This window comes from Rhineura floridana, chromosome 17 (genome assembly GCF_030035675.1).
Source record: "Rhineura floridana isolate rRhiFlo1 chromosome 17, rRhiFlo1.hap2, whole genome shotgun sequence".
Classification (NCBI taxonomy): domain Eukaryota; kingdom Metazoa; phylum Chordata; class Lepidosauria; order Squamata; family Rhineuridae; genus Rhineura; species Rhineura floridana.
In genome coordinates, this window is record NC_084496.1 from 12,001,566 (window position 1) to 12,018,489 (window position 16,924).

Here is a 16,924-nt window from a genome sequence, read left to right on the forward strand (position 1 = left end):
TGAGCAAAGCTTTTACTCTCTCTGTTGAAGGCAGGAGAGGCATGAGTGGACCAGAATGCCAGCCTCAATTTGTGTCTTAAAACCAAAAATAGATTTGTTTAAGAGAAGGCACTGGGAAACTGATCAGAAGCGCTTGGGAGAATGAAGCATAACTCTTCCCAGTGTGAGCATAATTACCTTTGCATGATTTCAAAAAAAGAACTTTTCTTCGTGCCAGCTGATCTGTGGCAGCATCACATTCATTCACACTGCTTTCGGTATGTTGCAACGGTAGGTGAGGTTGCGTGAGTCATCCCACGATAAGAACAGCAGAGGCATTAGAGCGTGTTATGGTTTTATTATACTGAAGTAACAGTGGGTCAGGACATGACCCAAGTAATGTGAGAACATAGTCACAATCATAATATCAAAGGAATAGGTATGGGGCGAAATTAGATTCAGTTTGCATTGAAAGCCAAATAGATCAGACCTGCACTTTCTGAAACATTATGAGAATGGAAACACAGCCATCTTTTTCCTTCAGGAAACGATAAACTTTATTTATTTATTTATTCGATTTATATTCTGCCCTTTCTCCCGGTAGGAGCCCAGGGCGGCAAACAAAAGCAATAAAAAAACCCTTTAAAACATCATAAAAACAGACTTTGAAATATAATAAAACAAAACATCTTTAAAAACATTTTAAAGAAAAGCTTTAAAAACATCTTTAAAACACACACACAAAAGTTTAAAAACATCTAAAAAGCAATTCCAACACAGACACAGACTGGGATAAGGTCTCAAATTAAAAGGCTTGTTGAAAGAGGAAGGTCTTCAGTAGGCACTGAAAAGATAAGAGAGATGGCACCTGTCTAATATTTAAGGGTAGAGAATTCCACAGGGTAGGTGCCGCCACACTAAAGGTCTGTTTCCTATGTTGTGCGGAACGGACCTCCTGATAAGATGGTATCTGCAGGAGGCCCTCCCCTGCAGAGTGCAGTGATCGATTGGGCATATAAGGGATAAGACGATCTTTCAGGTATCCTGGTCCCAAGCTGTATAGGGCTTTGTACACCAAAACTAGAACCTTGAACTTTGCCCAGTAGCTAATAGGTAGCCAGTGCAATTCTTTCAGCAGCGTGGCGATACCCTGCCCCAGTGAGCAGTTGCACCACCGCATTTTGCACCAGCTGCAGCTTCTTTTGAAATTCACACACATCTGAATTTGTAACTACTTTGGGATGCCTCATGGGAAACGATTCATAAATGAAATAAATAATTTCAGTGGAAAGATGAGATCCTGCAGGCACCAGGAAAGGCCTCTGTGGGTGCACCTGCACTTGCAGAAACCATGAAATATCCAGAAACCAGAAACAACCTATTGTTGTTGTTGTTGTTGTTGTTGTTGTTGTTATTATTATTACCAGCCACTCTAGGCGACGTACAACATAAAAACATACAATTCACATTAAAACCTTAAAATTCCAACAATAACACTAAAACCTAACCCACCCCAAAGGCCTGCCTGAACAGCCAGGTTTTCAAGGTCTGGCGGAAGCTCATCATGGAGGGGGCATGGCGGATGTCATTTGGGAGGGAGTTCCACAGAGTGGGTGCCTCGATTGAAAAAGCCCTCTCCCTAGTTCTCACCAGTCTAGCTATTTTAACTGGTGGGACGGAGGGAAGGTCTTTTGAGGCTGATCTTGTTGGGCGGCAATGTTGATGATGCTGGAGGCGCTCTTCCAGATAGACTGGGCTGAAACCGTGCAGGGTTTTAAAGGTCAAAACCAACACCTTGAATTGGGCCCAGAAAGCAACTGGTAACCAGTGCAACTCCTTCAGCACTGACGTGGTCTCACCGGTGGCTACCCTTAATCAGGCGAGCCGCCACATTCTGTACCAGTTGCTTCCGGACCGTTTTCAAGGTTAACCCCACGTAGAGCGCATTACAGTAGTCTAGGCGAGAGGAGACCAGGGCATGTACCACCTATGGGAGCATATGGTTTGGAAGGTAGGGGCGCAGGCTTTGTATTAGATGGAGTTGATACAACGCCGCCCGGCTCACAGCAGAGACCTGAGCCTCCATGGACAGTTGGGAGTCAAGAATGACCCCCAGGCTGCGGACTTGGTCTTTCAGGGGCAATTGGAGTGATGAAGCAAGAGAGGAGGAGGCTTGAGTGCAGATGGAGGCGGACTCCCGACGAATGCAATTATGCCTTGGTAAGTGCCTGCTCTAAGCGATATACAGCAGCGGTGAGGGCAGCAAAAAAGAGATATTTTGCTGCCAGTATTAAGGCATCACTCTCCCGCCCAGCGGAGCTTTTTAAAACTGTATGAGGGCTTTTACATCTTGGCCCGCGGGATACTATAGATTCATCTGTAGCCCGCTGTGATGAGTTCGCTGGACACTTCCAAGACAAGATCGCTAGCATTCGTTGGGACTTAGACTCCAATATTATAGCAGTTGGATTCAATGAAGCATCCAGAACATGGTCTTGTCCTTATTTATTGGATGAGTTTCAGTCTGTACAGCTTGAGGATGTTGACAAGATCCTTGGACTGGTGCGGGTGACCACGTCGGTGCTGGATCCTTGCCCCTCTTGGCTGGTGAAAGCTGGTAGGACCGGAACCGCTGACTTGGCCAAGGAGGTAATCAATGCCTCTTTGCAAGAGGGAGTGGTCCCTGACTGCCTAAAAGCGGCGGTAGTGAGACCACTCCTGAAGAAACCCTCCTTGGACCCAGATAACTTGAACAACTATAGACCTGTGGCGAATGTTCCGTTCCTGGGCAAGGTTCTGGAGCGGGTGGCTCCAGGGGGCTCTTGGATGACACTGATTATCTTGATCCGTTTCAATCCGGTTTTAGGCCTGGGTTTGGTACCGAAACAGCCTTGGTCGCCCTGTATGATGACCTTTGTCGGGAGAGGGACAGGGGGAGTGTGACCCTGTTGATTCTCCTTGATCTCTCAGCTGCTTTTGATACCATCGACCATGGTATCCTTCTGGGAAGGCTCACGGAGTTGGGAGTTGGGGGTAATGCTTGGCAGTGGCTCCGCTCCTACTTGGTGGGTCGTCAACAGAAGGTGGTGCTTGGGGAACACTGCTCGACACCCTGGACTCTCCATTGTGGAGTCCCACAGGGATCGGTACTGTCCCCCATGCTTTTCAACATCAATATGAAGCCGCTGGGTGCAGTCATCAGGAGTTTTGGAGTGCGTTGTCACCAGTACGCTGATGACACGCAACTCTATTTCTCCTTTGCATCTTCCTCAGGTGAGGCTGTTAACGTACTAAACCGTTGCCTGGCCGCGATAATGGATTGGATGGGAGCTAACAGACTGAAGCTTAATCCAGACAAGACCGAGACGCTGTTAGTGAGTGCCTTCTCTGCCCAGATGGTGGATGTTCACCCTGTTCTGGACGGGGTTACACTCCCCTTGAAAGAACAGGTTCGTAGCTTGGGAGTTCTTATCGATTCTTCCTTGTCTCTTGAGGCTCAGGTAGCCTCAGTGGCAAGGAATGCTTTCTACCATCTCCGATTGGTAGCCCAGCTACGTCCCTATCTGGACAGTGACGACCTCGCCTCAGTCGTTCATGCTCTGGTAACTTCTAGATTGGACTACTGCAATGCGCTCTACGTTGGGCTGCCCTTGAAGACAGTTCGGAAACTACAGTTAGTCCAGAATGCAGCGGCCAGATTGTTGACACGGACAACAAGGTCCGCTCATATTACACCCGTTCTGGCTCGTCTGCACTGGCTTCCTATTTGTTTCCGGGCTAAATTCAAAGTGCTGGTTTTGACCTATAAAGCCTTACACGGCATGGGACCGCAATACCTGGTGGAGCGCCTCTCCCAATATGAAACTACCCGTACACTGCGCTCAACATCTAAGGCCCTCCTCCGAGTACCATCCCATTCAGAAGCTCGGAGGGTGGTGACTAGAAATAGGGCCTTTTCGGTTGTGGCTCCCGAACTATGGAATGGTCTTCCTGATGAGGTGCACCTGGCGCCGACGCTGCTATCTTTTCAGCGCCAGGTGAAAACCTTTTTATATTCCCAGGCATTTTAATGCGTATTATTATATGTATTGTTGTATTTTGTTACTGTTTGATTATTTTTGTTTACCTTTGTTGGTTTGATTCTATTGTATTATTGTATTTATATATTCCTGATTGCTTTATTTTATGTACACCGCCCAGAGAGCCCTTGGGCTTAGGGCGGTATATAAATTAAATAAATAAATAAATAAATAAATAAAAATAAAAAAAAGTTAACATCCTCCAACCTTCTCTTGTCTCCCATGAACAGTACCTCGGTTTTGTCAGGGTTCAGCTTCAGCTTATTCCTTCTCATCCAGCCACTCACCAACTCCAGGCACTTGGACAGGGTTTCCACAGCCAACCCCGGTGAAGACTTAACCGAGAGATAGAGCTGCGTGTCATCTGCATACTGATGGCATTGCAGCCCACATCTCCTGATGATAGCTCCCAGCGGCTTTACGTAGGTGTTAAATAGCATTGGGGAGAGGATGGAACCCTGTGGCACCCCACAAGTGAGAGGCCATGGGTCTGAAACCTCATCCCCCAGTGCCACCCTCTGGTACCTATCAGAGAGGAAGGAGCGGAACCACTGCAGTACAGTGCCCCCAATGCCCAGCCTCTCCAGGCGGTCCAGGAGGATGCCGTGGTCACGGTATCAAAAGCCGCTGAGATATCCAGGAGGACGAGGAAGGTGCATTTGCCCCTATCCAACGCCCTCCTCATATCATCCACCAAGGTGACCAAGCCTGTTTCAGTCCCATGTCCAGGCCTGAAACTGGATTGAAATGGATCAAGATAATTCGGGATTCTTAATGCAAAACTCTAAACCAGCCGGCGTAGCTGCAGAAATACTAGGTCAAAGGGAATACTTTTTTTTTTTTACAAATGTGGAACGAAGAGCCTGAAAGATAAGTGATCAGTACAGTTTCCAGGACTCTTTGTGGGAAGCCATGTGCTTTCAATGTATGATACAATCTATTCCAACGCTTGTCTTTAATTTTCGTACGCTGATAGGTACGCAGCCTTAGTCTGTGCCTCTGTTTGCCAAAGAGGTGCTAAGCAGCTGCCATTAAATGAGTGTAATTAAATGCTTCATAAAGTCACCTCAAATGGTGGCAATCAGCTGGGAAATAACGCCAATACATTTCCCCAGCAAGAGACAACTGGCCAAACAAACGCTGGCGTCAAAATGTTGCTGTAGTGCAAAAAATCCCCTCACAATTCAGAAAATGAAAGACGCACTTTGAGAAGGCAAAGCACATGAAGAAAATCAACCAAAGATGTCTCGGTCATTCTGGTTATTACTCTGCAGAGCTGAGAGCAAAGTGTTGATGAATCCTATTTTACTGACTCATAACTGGGGAGAAGCACTTGAAAAATACTCTTTAAATAGGAATGTTCAGTAAGACAGGTTGTACAGTGAGCAATTTGTGTGTGTGTGTTGGATTATTTGCCAAAGTCTAGGGAACAGAGTCCATAATATCTATTTATTCGCCTAAGGCACCTAGCTTATGGAATAGGAATGTAGCAGTTCCTGTACTTTGTCGATATTGACAACAAGCTTTGTCTCCAAGCTACTTTACGGTTAAGTAGCTCCTTGTCTTCACATGCTTAACAGAGGAAGGACAAGGACAATTAACTGGGGAAACGGTACCTATTATTTATTTTCAGAATATAAACCACGGGTGTAGCTGTTAAGAGTGTCAGACTAGGACGCAGGAGACCAGGATTCAAATCCCCATTCAGCTATGAAGCTCACTGGGTGATCTGGGGCTAGGCTGTCTCTCAGCCCCTAAACTACCTCGCAGGGCTGTTGCGAGAATGAAAAGGGATGGGGGAGAAGCATGAATGTCACCTGAGCTTGGAGGAAAGGTGGGGTCTCAATGAAATAAATAATAAATGATTGTGGGTGCAATTTACATGAAGCCCATGGTGCAAGATTAATGGATATGCTATGGGAGTTTGGCTGCTATTACATTCAGCTTCAGGATTTGCATCCTTCTGCCCAAGAGATGTCCCTCTGCTAGTTTGGTGCCCTCTATTTATTGTTATCATGCTATTCTGAGGGCCTCTCCAGACTGGTGTTATTTTATGGATGTATTCTGCCACATGTCATTGACACAATAATAATGTTGTTGTTGTTATGTACCTTCAAGTCGATTACAACTTATGGCGACCCTATGAATCAGTGACCTCCAGTAGCATCTGTCGTGAACCACCCTGTTCAGATCTTGTAAGTTCAGGTCTGTGGCTTCCTTGATGGAATCAATCCATCTCTTGTTTGGCCTTCCTCTTTTTCTACTCCCTGCTGTTTTTCCAAGCATTATTATCTTTTCTAATGAATCATGTCTTCCCATTATGTGTCCAAAGTATGATGACCTCAGTCTCATCGTTTGTATTGCTGTCTGGAGGGGCACTTGTGCAACAAAAGTGCAGACAAAAACAAAAACTGGAACATCTGGGGTTTAAAGAGTGACAGGAAGTTACGGGGCACACACTGATTGGAAATGAAGCAGCCTGTCCTTTGCAGAAAGGCCTTGGCTCAATGGCAGAGCATCTGCTTTGCATGCAGAAGGTTCAACACCTGGCATCTCCAGGTAGGGCTGGTAATGTTCCCGGCCTAAAACCTGCTGAAATCCACTGCCGGTCAGTGTAGACAATACTGAGCTAGATGAACCAATGGCATGACTTGGTTGAAGGCAGCTTCCTTCGTCACCCTGAAAGTTTTGCTGGCACAAACAGTGCTGAAGGCGAGGTCATAGCCAACCGACACAAAGAGCCATGAACACAAAGAATCATGAATGCACAGTAAAAAGGAGGGCCCCAGAGGACACAGACCAAGTGGCTCGCTAAAAGCAGTGCTGAAACAGGAAAACTCAGATTAGTGAAACCAACCGGTGTAAAACAAACCAACCCAACAATTCATCCACGTAATTAGCTGCAATTCAAAACATCAGAGAAACAGTTAGAGCATCCTGTTACTAGCAGAGTTAACAGACCTGACCAGAAGAAGAAGTTGGAGATGGGCCATTGGCTTGATCCAGCAGCCCCTGATCCAGAGGTTGCTGGATCAGGCCAATGGTCCATCCAGCCCAGCCTCCTGTTCTCACAGTGGCCAGCCAGATGCCCCAGTGGAAAACCCACAAGCAGGACCTGAGCGCAAGAGCACTCTCTCCTCCTGCGGATTCCAGCAACTGGTATTCAGAACCATTTTGCCTCTGACCATGGAGGCAGAGTATAGCTATTAGTAGCCACTGATTCCAGCAAGGAGTAAGAACTCAGAGATGTCCATGCAGAGCCATGCAAAGTTCCCTGTTGGACACAAACATCCAAGCAGATTAGACCCAGAGGTTGTGTCAGCAGAGATCTGGCGCTTGTAAAGGCAACTGCCTCATCGTGGTTGTTGACTTTGCACCCCCCTCCAGCCTTAGGGATGGGGGAGAAAATCGATTCCGTTCACATGAATGGTGAACCTACCTAATTTGCACTTTCTGAAACAATGCATGAATCAAAGCAGAGCCGTTGTTCGAAACTGGCAATTCCCTGAATTTTGCAGTGCTGCTCTGGGGCCAAGAAATGTGTATAAAAATGCATATACTAGGGTGAAGGATGTATAAAAATGCATACCTTCGGGAATATAACATTTTAAAGAATTATATTAGGGAAAATTGCTTTGTAAAAAAGGGTATATTAGGGAAAATGGCATACCAACAGGTATACATTAGGAGGAATTTGCACTGAAGTGCTGGTGAATTTTCAGGAGGACTTGTAAGAGAACAAAAAAATGAAAATGGATGTGGCAATGTGGGGAGCTAAATTTAAGATTGGAAAAAATGCGAAACTGAGAGAAACCCAAATTGACAGATTTGCCCGTCCCTGCTCCCAGGGAAGCCTCCTATGATTTAATGCAGGGCTAAAGAACTGGATCGGAATGATGGATCAGATTCTTCCTAACCCTGTGTGGCCAACCACCTGTCAATCCCCTGCCATCACAAAGACATCAGGCGACCAGTTTTTGCAAAGGCACGGGGCTTTGCAAGCCCGGACAATCGTGCAGGGTTTTGCAAGCACCTTTTGGCCCAGTGGTGAGGATGACATGGAGAACAGGGCGAGCCATGGGAATCGCCTTGAGCTCCTTGGAGGAAAGGTGGCGTATAAAGTTGATAACATGAATCCATAAATAAATAAGAAAGACCAAGGGGAGCAGTCTTGCGTTTCATCTCCATCTTCCAGGCTTCCGTGCAAAAAACAACCATCCTAGTCCTAACTATTTAATTACTGGCCTATCTAGGAGTGTTTCATGCATCATCCTTTGAAAGGAAATCGCTGTTGCAGTTTTGCTTTGGCCTTTGTGCGATTGGACACAGCCGTCTAGAATAATTTATCCAACTGCTACAGAGATTGCTCAAAATATCCACTTCTTGCTCTAAAGCTGGCTTGCTATTTCAGAGACATCCTTCCCCCTGGCGATGGAATTGTTTTTGAACACTGGGTTGAGGACTGGGAGAACTGGGGAGGGGCGTATTCATTGGAGCTAGGGTTTTTGTGTGTGCGGGGGAGAACTAGGTTGCTATAAAAAGGAGAATATTGAAGACTTTCATCTTGGAAGGGCCTTCGCTGAACGGTAGACTAATGCATCCCTGGCTTTTACAAAGGACCACCCTTGCACTTTGGCGCACACATGCCTTGCACATATGTGCAAAACTGGATTGCAGCTGTTGTAAATATTCGGGAACTGAGTGCCAGAAATCACAGGATCGTTTTCCTGCCAAACCTGAACTAGCCCTGGAGACATAATGCTGAAAATATTTAATATCAGTGCGAGGAGATGTTATGAAGCAAATGGCATTGCCGTGCCCAAAACACCCATTTAAAATGCAGTTAAGACCTCAGAAAGCAATGAGACTTTGCAAGCTTCGTTGAGCATCAGGCTGTGCGTCATATTTTTAGCAGACATCTACAAGGGAGCGTGCACATTAAGCTGGAAGAAAAAGAGTTTATAGAGTATTTGGAGGAAATGAGATTAAGAGCCACCTCTCACAGCCATCTGTACCTGCAAACATCCACCTCATGAATCCCTCCTGAGGCCATTATGTGAACGACAATGCCATGCACACCCTTAGAAAAATAGGAAACTGACAGACACTGAGTCAGACCATTGGCCCAAATGTGGTGCAATGGTTAGGATGTTGGCCTGTGACCTGGGAGGCCAGGGTTTGAATCTCCACTCAGCCATGAAGCTCACTGAGTGACCTTGGGCGAGTTTCTGTCTCTCGGGCTAACCTACCTTGCAGGGTTATTGTGAGAATCAAATGGGGGGGAGGGATCGTGTACACCACCTTGAGCTCCTTGGAGGGAAGGAGGGATAGAAATGAAACCAATCAATCAATAATTCTAGCTCAGTGTTGTCTACACTGACTAGCAGGGCTCTCCAGACAGTGCTATTTTCCAGTGCAAACTGGAAATGCTGAGGACTGAAACTTAGACCTGCATGCACAGCAGTGGAGGCTGGTCCATGAGGGCAAATAGAGAACTGTGCCACCACCTTCAGCCTATCCTCATTCAGCCCCCACCTGACTGCCTTCCTACTTAACAGCAAGTCCAGGGGGTGGCCCTGCCTTTCAACACCCTCCTCCTCAGGCTCAGGATTGCTCTTGTAGATACCTGAAAGATCATCTTACCTCTTATATACCCAGTCGATCACTGCACTCTATGGATGAGGGCTTCTTGCAGATTCCATCTTATCAGGAGGTCCGTTCTGCACAACATAGGAAGCAGGCCTTTAGTGTAGTGGCACCTTCCCTTTGGAATTCCCTCCTCTTAAATGTTAGACAGGCGCCACCTATATATTTTCGGCGCCTACCAAAGACCTTCCTCTTTCAATAAGCCTTTTAAGTAGAGACCTTATCCCAGTCTGCGTCTTTGTTGGAATTGCTTTTTCAGATGTTTTTAAATACATTTTTTAAAAGATGTTTTTAAAGCTATTTTGCTTTAATATGTTTTAAAAGATATTCTGTTTTAATATGTTTTAAGTTCTTTTGTTTTTAAGATGTTTTGGGGTGCTTTTAGTGTTTTTGTTTGTCACCCTGGGCTCCTTCTGAGAGGAAGGGCGGGATATACATTTAATAAATATATGAATAAACTCAGCAAAGGGGAGGGAGGATGGGGACAAAACAAGAATGAGTTGGTGTGGCCTGTGATTTGCTCTGGCTCCACCTACTGTTGGGCTCCCTGCCTTCTGCCCCACGAATCCCAATAGGCACCAGCCACCACTGATGCAAAGCTTATGCACTAGCACTGAGCTATGCCCCTTCTCCTACGAGTGCTTTCCCCAAAGTGGTGCCCTCCAGATGTTTTGGAGGACAACAGCTCCCATCGTCCTGCTGGCTGGGGCTGATGGGACTTGTAGTCCAAATCATCTGGAAGGCACCAGTTTGGGGAAAACACAGCCTTCCCCCTCTGCTTGCACTCAGCTTTTTCCATGCCTCTGGAAGAGCGACTTTCTGAGCGCTTGCAGAAGTGTGTGAGATGCTCGTTCATGTGGAGTCCTGCATGTGGCTTCTCCCCTTGTTTGAGTGCCACAAGCTGTGGGCACTGATGGCAGGAAACCAGAGTGCTCAGAGGATAATGGAAGTGGTCATGAGAACGAAGCATTCATCCACAGAACTCAAAGTACTGAAGCGTACCAGCACAATCGGGGCAGAGAAGCTTTTTCAGCACAAGGGCCACATTCTCTTCTGGGCCACCTTCCAGGGGCCACATGCCAGTGGTGGGTGGGGCCAGAGGCAAAAGTGCAGGGAGCGTTCGTTGGTGGTCTCCTTTGTACAGTAGGGTGGCTTCTGCACACACTCACACAACCCGCTGTCTCCATCCTGGCAAGCGAGAGGCATGATCCGAGCTCAAGGACACATTTCGGCCTGGCAGAAACACTCTGGGTGTGAAGCAGGGTTGGTGAGGGGTGTGGCCTAGGGAGAAGGGGTGTGGCCTGTGGAGAGTCCTGACAGGGAGGCCTGGTGGGCTGCATTTGGCCTCCCAGGCCTGATGGTCCCTATTCCTGATCCGTGCAAAAGGGTTCTTTGTGTTGGATCGGCCTTGACTCCTATTATATTGTTGTCAGTCTTGCCTTTTCTCCATGAAATCAGTGCCTAAGCTAATAGGGCTGGTGTTTGGTTTTTGTTGTTGTTTAATGCAGGAATAGTGGGCAGATGTGAATTTTTCACATCCTTTGACATTCTAATTTCTGCAAAATGTGGGAAGCCGTGGTCTATTTTAAGCCCTGTTATCAAGTGATGGTGTCAGGGGGAAAGAGCAGTCGTTTGCTATATATGCAGTTACTTTGCAGATGGGGAAAAATTGTTGTTTTGGATTCCTTTTGTACAATCTAAAACAAGAGGGTTTTTTTTTTTAACCGAGGAGAACATATAACTCATTTTAAACAGTCGATGCTGAACCTCAGCAACAGCTTGATTCACAGAAAACTGCTTCGGGGGAAGCTCTTTATAGTCCAATCTTGTACAGGTCATCTCAGAAGTAAGTGCCATTAAGTCTACTGGAGAAGTTGGTATAGGATTGCAGCCTCACTGAGTGTATGCAAACTGCTACTCACTCAGTGCCAGCTCTAGGTTTTGGAGGATATTTGGGTGAGGTACCCTCCTTCCTTGAGTCTACCCAGGGATGCTAACAGGCTTTTCTGGGCCCAGTACATACTATATATGGATTAGGCCCTCCACACAACTTGCAAAAGAAGACACAAATGTACAAACAACATTTGCAATATACTTTGTGGCATCCACCAACTTATATCTTCTTTTCCAGGTGGAATGGCAGGCCCAAAAATAAATCAGAGCCCACATGCAAGTAATAAGATGTCTGACAGACATAAAACCTACAGGTGAAGCTTTCCCCTATAATACTAGAAAAGGTTCAACCTGTTGAATTTCTGCCTGCCACAGATGTTAAGAAGCACAAGAGTCCCGCTCTGTCCAGTACCAAACACAAACTATGCCTAGCTGGAATATATCACTGAACTCTGATAGCTCTTCTTGGTGGCATGCAGGGGTGTAGTCATCCAGGGTCTCGGGGGGTCTTAGACCCCTTACGTTTTGTGGAGCAGGGTCCCAGCAGGGTCCCTATGTCTCCAACATCCTATGAGACAATCAGCTTGAAAGGGGAGTGTATTAGCCATTGAGAAGAGTCTTCTAACATGCTTCCTTGCCTTTCTTGTTGATTGGAGCCAATCAGAGTGAAAGGAGGTGAGTCAGCCACTGAGAAGACTCTTCTTAGCAGCTAACCCTGTCCCTTTTCATGCCTATTGGCTCCTAGGGATATTTGTTGTTGTGGGATAAGGTTTAAAAAGGATCTCACTCTTAACCCAGCAGCAAAAAAGGGGGACATGGCTGTGACTAACATGAAGGTACCCTACACTTCTGAATTTGCCATTACACTACTGGTCGCATGGATGGCAGATAGAGAGGTGTGTGTGTGTAATGTGTAAAATTCACATACAGATGAAATTATAGTACAGTTTGTCACTGAATGCTGGATCAAACCCATTCATTCCCTACAAATGAGAAATACGAAAAGGGTTCCCTCCCCCTCTTTGGCGGGGTGGGGGGGGAGAGGTAAAGTGCAACGCTCACGTGCTGTGCAATTAAACACTTAGCCAAGTAGAGCTGTTAAACATTGACAAACGCACCAGGCAAGGAATAACGAGAGTGTCAAAATTTATTCATGGAGGAGACAGCAAGAGCTAGCGGGCGGCGCGGGTGGTTCAATTAGAAAGCCGAGAAGGGATTTTTGAAGCGCTGACCGTAGGACCCAAAGATCGATTTCTTCCTAGACCGCGATGGAGAAGCTCACACCCAGGAGTAAAGCTTGCGGAGGGACTGGGGACACTTAATTGCCTTGCTGCACCTAAATATCATGCTCTTGTTGGAAGGCAGCAAACGCGAAATGGAAGAGTCATCAGCGCCCTCCCAGACTGTCGGCTGCCTGTCACAGGAACACAGGAAGCTGCCGGGCACTGAGTCAGACCATTGGTCCATGGAGCTCAGTGTTGTCGACACTGACTGGCAGCTGCTCTCCAGGGATTCAGGCAGGAGTCTCTCCCAGCCTTACGTGGAGATGCCACTGGGGATTGAAGGTGGGACCTTCTGCATGCCAAGCAGATGCTCTGCTGCTGAGCGATGGCTCTTCCTCTGAGCCTTTCCACGCATAGCTTAGAATGAGGGTCGTGCTGAATTGGTGCCCACCAAAATCTTCAGGGCTGGAGGGGTGGGTGAGCTGGCATGCCGTTCACAAGGGGACTCCTTTAGAAGACTTTTTTTTGGCAAAGGCTGTAGAACAGGGGTGGAGGCCAGCTGCGGCCCTCCAGGTGTCTTTATCTGGCCCTTGGGATTCCCCTAGCCACACCCCTCACTGGCCCTGCTTCGCATTCTCCGGGAGAGTCTTTGCCCAGCTCAGATGCACCCTTGAACTCTGGGGAAGGGCCGTAGCTCAGTGGCAGAGCATTTCCTTTGGATGCAGAAGGTCCCAGGTTCAATCCCCGGCATCTCCAGGCGGGGCTGGGAGAGACCCCTCGTCTGAAAAACCTGGAGAGATGCTACCAGTCAGCACAGATAACAGTCTGACTCACTCTAAGGCAGCATAATGTCTGGACGGCGGATGGAGAGAGGTGTGTGAGGGTGCACCTTTGGTCTGACCCAGCAGGAGTCTGCTCCATGCAACGAGATGCAAGACGAGGGAGGAGGCTGCGCAATTCATGCCAATCTCGGGTAGCAAAATAGCTTGAGTCACCTCAAGGCAGAACCTCTTGAGGTCCCTTTGGACCTGGAAACTGTGACATCCCGCTCCTGCTCCCCATTACCATCTTCGCCTTTAATCCACAGTGATACCCTCGTGCAACTCCAGTGCATGCTCCTGTCTGATTCCCATTTCCACTAATGATGTCATTTTAAGTTTGTGCCGCCTGGTTCTCCCCTCATCTGCTTTTAACCTGTGATCTTCTATGCGCCACTGCCGTGGCACATCAATTATTGCTGAACTCGACGATCTCTGGCTTAATGCAATCCGTGTTCAGAAATACTTTATGCTCCAGAAGTCCCCCCGCCATTAACGTTGGTGCAAATTGTTGCTCTAAGGGGGGGATTGTATTTGAAATGGGAACTATTTCGCTAATTTATAGAAGTTTAAGCAAGATTATCTTTTCATGACCATTGGGTTGGAAATAGGCAGCAAAGGACATGATCTTTAACTGTTTTTGATGGTGTTGGAGGGCTTCTTATGTCATACACACAGGGGTGTAGTCATCCAGGGTCGCAGGGGGTAATAGACCTGGTACTTTTTTGGGAGCAGGGTCCCAGCCAGTTCCCCTATGTATGAGCCAATCAGCATGAAAAGGGAGCATGTTAGCCACTGAGAAGAGTCCTTGTCCTTTTGTGACTGGAGCCAATCAGAATAAAAGGAGGTGAGTCGCCACTGAGAAGACTCTTCTCAGTAGCTAACACACAGCCTCCATTGTCATGCTGACTAGCTCCTAGGGATGTCTGTTGTAACCGAGTGTGGACTCACAAGATGACAGGGAGAGCAAGGGACACAATGGAAAGTGGCTGTGAAGGGTTGTGGTGTGACTATCATGAAGGGACCCTGCACTTCTGAATGACTGCATACCCAATTCAAGTCCCACTCTCCAAGGTATGCGACGCCCCTGCCCAGAGATCACAGCACAGACTTGTTTTGCCTTCTTGTATTTAAAGGACTGTTCATCCAACCTTGCCAAACCCTCATTCATTTCCTGCCCATCTTAAATCCCACACAGATCAGCTTGACATCATTTCAATGGCTGAAACCACCATGATGCCCGAGGAGATCGAAGTGGAGATGGCAAAGATCCAGCAGCTTCGGGAAGTCTTAGTCAGAAGAGAATCAGAACTCAGGTTTATGTAAGTAAATGGTCCTTCCCCGTGATGGATGATGCCCATTTGGGACTGGTCGGGTGGAAGGCAGGGAGCCAAACTGGAGCCAGAAGCCAATGACTGGCAGAGTCAATTAATGCTAGTTTTGTCCCCTTCCTCCTCCTGCCTGCTGAGTTCTACAAAGGCAGTGCTGAGACTGAGGAGGAGGAGCGGAGAGGCAGTGCCACCCCCTGGACTGGTTGTAAGTAAGAAGGCAGGCAGATTGGGGCTGGCTGGGGTTGGTGGGGCAGTGCCCCATTCGCCCTCGTGAACTAAGTCTTCAGTGGTTCTTTGGGGAAAGAGGGGATTCAACTGGGATAGCACCTGTTTGTGGATACCAGTAGCGCCCGCGACAGGATTCTGAGGGTCCTTAAGGAAGGCACCTACATTTGGCCCACTTTAGTTAAAAAGAAGCAGAACCAAAGGTGGCAAAAATGACAACAGTCTGATGAAGTCTGAGCACAGGATGCTTTCTGTGTGGGGGATGGAAAATCATTGTTTAGGGGAATCAAATGGAGTAATCTGGAAAAGGGCATGGCTGGCTGGTTGGCAACCTGAGCATTCCACGCTGCAATCTGATGTGGATCCTACCCATTTCCAGCTACCAGCCATAGGCAGACTTTTGCGATTTTGCCTAGTTTCCCTTTAAAGACATCTAAGCCACCAACCATCACCAACACTTTTGAAAGTGAAGTCCACAGGTTAATTACATGATGTGTGTGCAGAAGTACTGTCTCTTATCTGTCTTGAATCTCCTGCCAGTTAGTTTCACTGGGTTCCTACAGTTATATTTCTCTCTTTACTTCCTCCACAGCATACTAGATGGACCAATGGTTTTACTTGGTATAAAAATAGTGTGAAGGAATAGGACTTTCAAGCCATTTTGTATTAGTTTGTTTTTGCTGTAAAACTTGGGTTGTAAAATGGTTCTGTCTGCTTTAGATTCCAAGGTTTAAAGGCGGCCCTGCACAAGAGGGTCAAAAGTTCACAGGAGGAAAGTTCTGTATAGGAGGGTCAAAAGTTAATCCTAGGAACCTGAAGATTAAGGAAAAATATGCTCCTTCTGATTGGCTAAAAGACTGGGAGGAGTGAAAATAGTGTGCATCAACCCAGCTGGACAATGAGGTAGTTGGTGGAAGAGTCACAAAGTTATGGAGTCAGAGACTTGAAGAGATGGAGTTCAAGTGCTGCAAAAGAGAAGAAGAGTTGAAACACTTTTCAGGGAGCTGGATGGGCACAGATAGTTTTGTAAGCAATGCCCAGATTTTTTTTTTAATTAGGCAACTAATAAATGGAATAAATAAATAAGTCCCCCTTCCCATTTTCCTTATCCAGATCTGGCACCAGAGTTCAGCCCCCTGACAGTGCCCCACCCTCACAGACAGCAGTATTCTTTCTTTCTCTGCTTCGCTACCACAGCAACACCACTCATTACCCTCCCTGCTAGCCATCTTAATTTACCCAAAATGCATGCCTTGGCTTATAGATCTATGAAACCTATTGATTGTGTATATTTAGACATTTCATATGCTAAGTTTTACAGATTGGATAGTTCTATAAGCTTATTTTTTGTTTTATGTTTTATGTTTTATGTTCACCGCCCAGAGAGCTATTGCTAGTCGGGCGGTATATAAATTTAATAAATAAAATAAATAAATAAAATAAATAAATAAATTTTTATAGACTTACAGATCTACAGGCTGGAGCATTGCGTTTTGGAAATTAAGAGGGTGGGCAGTCCCTGCAGATGGCAGCCAAGCCCATTCAAAAGTGGCACCATAGCCAGGCCACCACTAAAATAGCCATCTATGATCCCTACGAGGAGGGTGTCAAATGGCACCACTGACAGGTCATGCTAATGAGGGGCCCTTCTGAAAACCTGGGCCCCTCGGCCAATGCCCGACCTGGCTGACCACCGGCACTGGGCCTGCCTTTATCATTCCATACCCCAA

The 16,924-nt window shown here is 46.9% G+C and overlaps 1 protein-coding gene across 1 annotated transcript in view; it reads left to right on the forward strand.

The window, feature by feature from the left end:
• BMERB1 (bMERB domain containing 1) overlaps positions 1-16,924 on the forward strand; it is a 64,113-nt gene that overhangs the window by 12,561 nt on the left and 34,628 nt on the right. The window contains exon 2 of the mRNA XM_061599933.1: positions 14,837-14,960. Within this exon, the coding sequence (XP_061455917.1) occupies positions 14,837-14,960 (124 nt within the window). The remainder of the gene's footprint in view (positions 1-14,836; positions 14,961-16,924) is intronic.